The 9,792-nt window shown below is 38.4% G+C and overlaps 1 protein-coding gene across 2 annotated transcripts in view; it reads right to left on the reverse strand.

Annotated features, from left to right (window-relative positions):
* prkcaa (protein kinase C, alpha, a) overlaps window positions 1-9,792 on the reverse strand; it is a 220,424-nt gene that overhangs the window by 52,390 nt on the left and 158,242 nt on the right. Inside the window, exons 8-9 of one of the 2 annotated variants that reach the window (XM_037689761.1) lie at window positions 8,814-8,907; window positions 1,649-1,678 (exon numbers count right to left, since the gene is read on the reverse strand). In XM_037689761.1, coding sequence (XP_037545689.1) covers window positions 1,649-1,678; window positions 8,814-8,907 — 124 coding nt within the window. The remainder of the gene's footprint in view (window positions 1-1,648; window positions 1,679-8,813; window positions 8,908-9,792) is intronic. The other variant, XM_037689762.1, reaches the window with a different exon arrangement.

Here is a 9,792-nt window from a genome sequence, read left to right on the forward strand (position 1 = left end):
AACTACTAAGTTACTACTACTACCACTTGTACTACTATCCCTACTTCGTGGTTCACTTATTGCCGGGCGGCTGGGAATCGAACCCCCGGGATAATCAAGGGACTACTCTATTCAGATAATTGACTCAATATCAGTAAAAGTTCCCAAATCCTATTAGAGACTTTCAGTTAATAATAAAAATACAGCCTATAATGGGAAGCATAAGAAGGTAGGCTGACTTTTGAAAAATAGGAGTTTGGGTTTAAACGCATCTAAAAAATTCTTATTGGAACTTTTGAACAGTTATAGATTCATCATCATTTCAAAACGTCATGAAAAATACTCATTTTAGGACGTAGAACTGCAATGGAAAGCATTTTCTTCAGTTCTAAAATGAGAAATGGTTCAATATCCAAACACAAATCTGTACAAAGCTTGTTTTAAATGTGTTCTACAATAAGTGTCCCCCAGAAAATTACCTAGTTTTGTAATTTTGTACGACTTAATTTATTTTTAACAAGTGCATGCAGGTTAAAATTAATGAATACAGTTCAGGTTTCTTATTTGCATTCCAATCAGACGACGATTACTCACTTGGGCAAGCAATAAATGTGTTCACGTCTGAAGGAAAGGATGATAAACTCTGCTCTGTCCAGCTACATGCATGTCCAGTGTAAACAGAATTCTATTATATTGACCTGAAAAAATAGAAACATTACTTTCATGCCACATCATGCTCAAACTCCCAGCGAAACAGATGCTTTAGAAGCAAACAACAAGCAGAAACAACTCAAATCCTGTAATGTTATATATTTATGCCCAGCATTGCCAACTCATGTTTCCACAAGGTGGAAAAAGCTAACAAAACCACACTAAAGTCTGGCATTATGATCATTTACACCCACAAAGAAGCTCACTGACTAGAAATAATAATAATAATAATGTCAGCACTGTATGTTTCCATACAATGGCGAAATTAGTCTCTGCATTTAGCCCATCCACCACCAGGTGGTGCAGTGGGCAGCTATTGAAAGCCCCCGGGGGGCATTTTGGGGATGAGGTGTGCTGCCCAGAGACGCCACGTGATATGCAGTGCCTGGGGAACGAACCTGGGACTTTCGTGTCCCAAGCCGGCTGCCCTGCCTCTACACCATCTCGGCCCCAATATCTTACTGTCTTAAGGTACCTTCGTGTCAAAATATTTCATGGAAGTTTAAAGCGTTCCCAGTTCTCTGTTCTTAAACTGGGAATGACCTGAGTAGGAATTTGTAATAAAACATTGTATTTAGTAAAACTGATATGGACCAGATTATGTGACATTAACTAACCTTTCAACATTCAAAAACTAAATCAAAACTTTCAAATCATAATAAAGTGCTATCTACCACCAGTCTACTTAGTTAAACATCTCATGAAGTTACACACCTCAAAACATTTTTGCATTTATTTAGTCCAAATATTTATTCAGCTAGTAATTGCAAATGTTGATCATCTTTAGTTTGGTTAATGGCATCAGCAACCGTGTGCTCTGACAAACTGATGAGCAGCCGAGAAACACAAAGCAGAGCAGGCCGCACTCCATCACAGCAAACCTGTGAGCTTAAGCTGAATAAACCAGCCTGGCCGGGCCAAGCTAACAGCTGCCTTACTTTAGTCCCGTCAGACGCACCTGATCAGACTCTTCCACAACCGCTTGGTCCTGAAACCACATGGAGAAAGGAACCCAGAACACTGACTCACATTGATCACGTGTGTAGCCACCACAGCTAACTTTTATATTGAAAGTTAGGTGACCAGATTTCTGACATTCAATTTGGGGACATTTCCAGCTCGGAGCAAAAAATTATAAAATGTTATCAAGATGAAATGAAGAAACGGGGACAGTCACGTTGCATTTATTTTGACACATTTATTCATGTTTACACAATAAAAAATCAAATGTAGCAACAGGAATGTGCCTCTTCACACACATTTCCTAATAGAACAAATAAAGTAATATTAGTAGCAATGGTGTCAGAAACGTTTGAAATGTAGGGGGGACACACTGGTTGGCGGTCTGAGGGTCCTCCCTCAGAAATTTTTGAATAAAGTAGATGCAATTTCCTGCATTCTGGTGTATTTTAATGGGTTATTAAACATCTGTGTTAATCTACATAAGTAACCATTTGAATTAATAATAAATTTAGAAAGCAAGGCACAACAAGTGGATTAGTATTCTCCCATTAATTAAGAATGGATTCATTCAGGAAGAGATATAAACAGCGCTGGGTGAATTAATATGGTTCTGCGAGGCCTCCTCTGTCTGAAGAGCCATCAGCCATGGTAGCCATGGAGGTCTGGAATAGAATAAGAGCAGAAAGGGTTATGTACAGATAATAGTAAAGTTTTATTTTCTTATTTCGGCTTCTCCATTCTTCAGGGGTCTCCACCGTGAACTGTCGCACAAAGACTTGGCGATTGTTTTTACGCTAGATGCCCTTTCTGACGACATCACAGACCACCGAGCTACCACAGCCCTCTGTGTGGAGCAGAGAGCTGCCATGTAGGGCACCCGGGGGAGCAGATGCTGGGCCTTGCTCAAGGGCTCAGGGTGGGGCAAATAAGGGTGGAGGCAGGTGTGTGTGCTTCACCTTTCCCACTCACATTTTGAACTTGTCGGTCCAGGGAGTTGAACTGGCAATCATCTGATCACAGACCCACCTTTTCTAACCTCTGTACCACCACTCCCCAAAGAGAAATAAGACACAATTTAGTAATATGCTACCTATTTTGTTTATTTGCTCTTCCATTTTTTTCATCTTGTCAATAACTGCCTCTAATTATTTAACTACTTTCCTTCACAGATGAAATGACAAAAATCCTATATTTGGCAAAAAAACTACATTTATTTGGAGTTCCAAGCTCATAGAATAGAAGAAATGCACATTTATAGTGACCTCTCCCTCCTCGTTTTCAGTCCAGTTCTTGCTTCATTCTGTTTCCATCACTGAGGAACTTTCATACGTCCAAACTGAGTAAACAAACACAACTAAGCCCCATTTTATTTATCTGGGCACAGCTGACAACACTAGAAACATTTCATACCATGAACCAAACCTTTATCACGGCTAGAGTCAACCCATTTCAAACAAAATACATCAGTTCACACATATATCACAAGACAGCTACAGTATGGGCTGAAACTTATGCCATTAGAAACTGAAGCCATCAGTGAAACTTCCTTTCTCTATAAAATAGAAAATGCATTAAAATCAGATATAAATGAGTGTCTCATCTGTCAGGTCTAGTAGAGTAATATAACATTAAATCTGTGTCAGTGGGTCATATGACGTAAAATATATAGTTTTTTTTCACAAGAGTATTTGGTTCAGTAATTTGTTGATGGTCCCTAGGTGAACCTTTGCGACTCGGAGGAGGTGCAGACTGAGTACAGCTGACTGAAGTCAGACTGCCTGCATCAGACTGAACAAGGGGAAGACACTGCTGAATCAGCGGAGTGCTAATATCCAATGTCCAACATAAAACAAAACTTCACCGTGGTCGTCGTCTTCTTCGTCTGTTTTAAAGGAGGCGCGCTCGGCTCTTCTTCTCTGTCTGTAATGTTAGCAGCAGCGTGACTAGCTACAGTAATAGCTGTTGTGCACAACAACTATTACTGTAGCTGTCAATATTTCAGACAGAGAAGAAGAGCCGAGCGCGCCTCCTTTAAAACAGAAGAAAAGAAGACGAACACGGTGAAGTGAGTTTGGTTTTACAGTTGTAACAGTTGGACATCAGATATTTGTGCTCTGCGGATTCAGCTGTGTTTTCCTCTTGTTCAATCTTATGCAGGCAGCCTGATTTCGGTCAGCTGCGCTCAGTCTGCCCCTCCGAATCACACAGGTTTGCTTAGGGACTGTCGACAAATTACAGAACCAAAAAACTCTGGAAAAACACACACACACAAAAAAATATATCTTCCACATCATGTGACCCACTGACTGAATTAATGTTAAATTACTCTACTATACCTGACAGATGAGACACACTCATTTCTTTCTGATTTTAATGCATTTTCTGTTTTATAGGAGAAGGAAGATTCACTGATGTGAAACGTCAATCTGTCACTCTGCGTTTGATTAATCTGGTAGGACCCAGATGTGTGACAAAAAACTGAATGTTGACATTGAAACTCAATTATAAAACTGAATTTTCAAAACAAATGAATTCAGTTTCAAGCCATTAAATTCAGTTTCAACTGAGTGAAATTCAGTTTCAAAACAGCAATTTAAATTCAGTTTCTGATGGCACACGCTTCAGCCCACAGCTCTCCTGTGATATGGTTTGTGTGAACCGATTTATTTAGTTTGAACTGGGCTGACCCTAGCCGTGGAAGGTTTGGTTCATGGTAGGAAATGTTTCTAGTGTTACCAGCTGTGCCCAGGTAAAAAAAAAATTAAAAAAAAGGGGGGGGCTTAAAAAGGTGTGTTTTTCTATGTAGTGAACTAAGCCACTCTGAGGACACAAGAAGACGTTTCAACCAAGTTTACTTGCAAGGGGGCAGAGTCCACACAGGCTTACACAGACGTTACATTGAAGCTCCGGTCGCGAGGTCTACAATAGTTAATCGATAGTTAACGAATGAATGAATCCATTCCACTTGATTAATGGGAGAATATTCAAACCACTCGTTGTGCCATGCTCTTTAAAATAGTTATTGAATCAAGTTTTGTCTTATGGAGGTAAACATAGATGTTTAACAACCTGTTAAAATACACCAGAATGCAGGAAATGGCATCTACTTTATTCAAAATTCTGGGGGAGGACACCCCCCCACCACCACCGGTGTGCCCTCCCCCCCCATTAAAATGTTTATGACACCATTGCTACTACTCTTACTTTATTTATTTATTTACTCTTAGGAAATGTGTGTGGAGAGGCACATTCCTGCTGCAACATTTTATTTTTAATGTTTAAACATGAATAAATATGTAAAAATAAATGAAACCATAACTGTTACCATTTCTTAATTTCTTCTTGATAACATTTTATTCTTTTTTGTCTCCGAGCTGGAAATGTCCCTAAATGTAATGCCAGAAATCTGGTCACCTTAGTCTACAAGCAATTTTTTTCTCATTCATAAAATGCTAAAATCGGGGACATTTCTGGGGACAGGTCGTCCAAAACGGGGACTGTCCCCAGCAATTGGGGACATCTGGTCACCCTAATTTAAAGCTGATATTGGAGGAGAAACAAAAAAAAAATAAATACAAAGAAATAAAAGCACTGAATTAACAAAGTATTGCTATAATCTTGTAAAACCAATTCTGAGGTTTAATCTCAAGGAAGAAGCTGTAAGTAAGAATAACATTGGTATCTCTATGTTACAAAGACACCATAGTGTGCGTGGCAAAATACATTTTAAGCTAACAACAAAGAAAAATATATATTTCTTGTATGTTTTGGTGGCATTTGTTTTGTCTTCACAAATCACAAATTAAAACGTTTATAATAAAAATATGAAAAAATGAATAAAATTGATAAATGACATGATAACAATGTTAGAGTCAGGTATAAAAAACACACAAAACCAACAAAGAGATTTGTTCCTCATTTTGGAAATGTATGTCAGTCCACTGCTGACACCTGGTGGTCATAAATGGTATTTCATCTACATGCTTTAATTAGGAAGTCCTCTGACAGTTTAGTTAAGGTTGACGTGACATGTTTGTAGGTAGAACACACACATTGTCAGATAAATCCTCATCAGTTGTACAAATTAAACACAAAAACTTTACATCAGTTTTGATGATATAAGCACACAACATGATACAAAGTGTTATTACAAAGTGTAATGCACAGACAAGACAAATTATAAAAGCATGCAGAAATATGAAAAGGTAAATATCCTTTGACAAACTGACACCAGAAGCTGTGAAATTAAAGTTGAACCATAACAAAAAAAAAAGATAAATCCACATTTTTTTATTTTATTTTAAGTCTTGAAATGTGTAAATCCTTTTGAAGTTGGATGGAGCCATACAGAAATGATTAGATGTGATGAAGAATGAAGGAACACTTCACCACAACCAATCTATGACAAATGGATAATATGGAGATGGTGTGAGCAGATGAAAGGAGCGAAAAGGAGAGGGGGAATGGACTACCTTTAGATTAAAGTTAATTTGGCTGTCCTGAGAGCAAAACGTGAAAAAAGGAAGAGAGAAACTTTTGCATTAAATAAGAATAAGTGACAAAAGATGTACAGTATTCGGTAAATCTCACCATGAACACAGGAGGGAGCAGGAAGCTAGAGGGACAAAAAGGGAGAAAACCACAAAGGGGTTTATGAAGAGGACTGAGAAGAAAGAGGACTTCCCCAGGCCATAAAGAATTAAAAAAAAAATAAAAATTAAGAGTATTGTCCAGGGAATCATATACAGTGTGATATGTAGACAAACAAGATATTTATAGAAACCTATCCCACTTGTTGCTTTGGGATAGTTGTGTCTGACCAAATACTGGGACAGATATAGAAGCTTCTTTATGCTGAAACTTAACATTCTGCTGGTGTTGATGTAGAAACGTGTGAAGTAACAAATTCAATCTATTGTAAAGACTCCTCCTGCAGAAATATTTTGAGTTTGCTAATATAGTGTGCAGATTAGCTAAACGTGTGCGTGTGCTCGTGTAAGCAGAGACCAGCTGTTAAAAGCAACAATTTAAACTTAAGGTATTATATATATTTTAATCAACGTGCACTGTTGGATTTTCAGGACCGGTTACCACGACAACCAGACCTAGCTCAGCAGACAAAAGAAAGAAACAAACAATGAACTTTCACATTTCACCAGCGTTTTAGCTCAAGGTAGCACAAATATACGGTCATGTGCAAAAGTTTTAAACAACCTATGTTTTCAAGGAGCATGACTTTATTGTTCGGATCAATACTTTTCCAGGATTTCCAAAAAGTATTTTAGTTTTTTTCTGTGCCAATGTATAACTTGAGGCTTTTGCATGGTACTGCATGTCCTAAAACCAATTTATTGCGGACACTGATTACAATAATGGTGCACATAAAGCACACCTGAACAGAGTTGGTCTGGATGTAAGTTAGTGAAGCCTCAAACAAAAGATCTGCAGCTGCTGAGCACTTTAGTACCTTTAACAACTGACTCAGTAACCAAAGCCTAGTTAGCCTTTACATGGTGCAACTTTAAAAACATAATGAGAGTTAATTACTTTAAAGTAAAGTTTGTTGTTTTGCAGACAATGACTCTCCCAGAGGAAGAGAAGCAGACACAATAAAAAGCCCCTTGTTAGGAAGGAGGGTTTAAGGTAACAGGTCTTACACAGTAAGCTTGGATTTGTCAACTGGGAAATACATTATAAAGTATTTTCTATCCTGACTATTACAAAATTCAGGTAAATAAAACATGTGTTTGCTCTGGGAGCTGTGACAACTTGTGACTGACGTATCTGTCATCAGTTTGCTGCACATGGCCAAAATGTTTGTACAGAACCATCACGATACAAATACACAGACCAAATACACACCCACTGTATAGTATACATAGACATTTTCCAATAGTTAATAGGTATGATACAAAACTTTAGTCTGATAACAATTTTCTAAAGTGACATAATGATTTTTAAAAATATATATCAGGGATGATAAAAGCTTTACATTAATCCCATCGATCTGGCTTCAGGAAACAACACAGCACAATGACTGCTCTGTTGAAGGTTTTTAATGATGTTGTTGAAGTACTGGATGTAAAGGACTATTGTTCTGCACTTTATTTAGACCTGTTAAAACTTTAGACTCTGTAGACCATGCCATCTTGTGTCATAAGCTCTCAGACATTGGTTTCTCAGACTACACTTTTGGCTGGTTCACTAATTATCTCTCAGATTGGAAGCAATGTGTTCAACATAACAGTATTTTTTCCAGATATCTAACTGTCAACAATGGTGTACCACAAGGCTCAGTCTTAGGACACACCCTATTTACAATCTACATACACCCCAGCAGCCTGGGATGATAGACACCACAAACTGGACAAGGTATGACTCATTTTAGATTTCAGATACTGCATTACTGTTCCAAAAAGCCCTATTCTGCATAAAGCGCTGCTCAGTCATCATTTAAACTGTGTTCGCTGTGCCAAAAAACAGTGAGTCCAGCTTGTCAGCTATTATCTAACTGAAAATACATCAGGTGTCTTTGTAGATTAAACAAACAGCTTCTGGTTGGAAGGGGACCTGCTGCTGTAGTCCAAGCTGGAATCTATCCGAGTCCAGCTTGGAAAATAATCCAAATTTGTTTCTACTGTGCAAAATGGTCACAGCAGAAACAATTTCTCAGAGGGTAACAAGACAAGCTGCAAAGAGACTTTGAAAGCTGTGGCTGTCACATGGTTATTAACTTAAGAGCTGTGCTGCACAGGACAGCATGTGACAATCTGATAATTGTGTTGGACATGCTTCATGAGTTCAGGGCAACTGGATCAACCATGAAGGTGGTTAAAAACTAAATCTGTTCTAAATAATAATAGACTCACTTTTTATTAACACTTAGTATAATGACATGTCCAAACCTTTACAAATAGGTTTTAAATGATTATCAATTTACCTGTAATTCATAAGCAAACAGCTGGTATCATATTCAACATAAAAAGCCACATCAAGAGCCATTTGTGGATTAAAAATACAATTATTTACAATGACTCAAAGGTAAGAAAACAATAAGAGACAGGGTGACAAACATTTATGTTACACACACTGATGACGACATACAATATTAATACATGTCAACAGACAAACAGTAACTTGTAATTAAGTGCAACACTCACCTCAAATTTCTGCCTCAGTTCCTCATTGCCATCATCTTCCACTGAGATGGGAACGTTGTAGTACTCTCCCTCCTCCTGGCACAACAGCTTGTACCTGAAACAGAAACAACAAAAAAATATATATATGTCAACCTTTTCTTCTGTTATGCTGTCCATGTACTCCTCTACTGATCTTCACCTAAAGATTCTGCCTGGATATAACGACGAGAAAACAACTGTTTCTCTGCCTGTGATGTTTTTGGTTTTTTTTTGTGCAGATCCTTAGAGTCCAACACCCATCATTTATTCATATTACAAATTACGCAAAACAAATAAATACCTATGTTCTGTGGTAAACATTGAAATGTAATGCAAACTGGTTTTAAAAACAAGTTTTTGTGATTCTCCCAAAAATCTGCAGGAAGAGGAAGAAAAAGAAAGAAGAAAGGAAAAGGAGGAAGTTCTGCAGCGATAGAGACACAGTGAATAATGACATCTGAGAGATGCATGATATTTAACGTTTTTGGATTTTATCGTCAGGGTGTAGTGTGACGTGGCACAGTGGTGCAGTTGGTAGAGCTGCTGCCAATCAAAGAGAAGGTTGCCAGATCAAATCCCCGCTGGACAGCCATTCTGGATGGAGTTTGCATGTTCTCACCGTTTATGTGTGGGTTCTCTCTGGGCACTCCGGTTTCCTCCCACAGACCAAAAACATTCACGTTAGACTGAATGGTAATTCTAAATTGTCCCTAGGTGTGAGTGAGAGAGTGAATGGTTGTTTGTGTCGTTTGTCTATGTGGACCTGTGATGGACTGGAGACCTGTCCAGGGTGTACCTCACCTCTTGCACTGACTGCTGGATACAGGCACCAGTGACCCCTGTGACCCGAAAAGGAAGAAGCAGGTAAAAGATGGATGGATGGATGGATGGATGGATGGATGGATGGATGGATGGATGGATGGATGGATGGATGGATGGATGGATGGATGGATGGATGGAT

Source organism: Nematolebias whitei, chromosome 16, assembly GCF_014905685.2.
Source record: "Nematolebias whitei isolate Nwh7 chromosome 16, NemWhi1, whole genome shotgun sequence".
Taxonomy (NCBI): domain Eukaryota; kingdom Metazoa; phylum Chordata; class Actinopteri; order Cyprinodontiformes; family Rivulidae; genus Nematolebias; species Nematolebias whitei.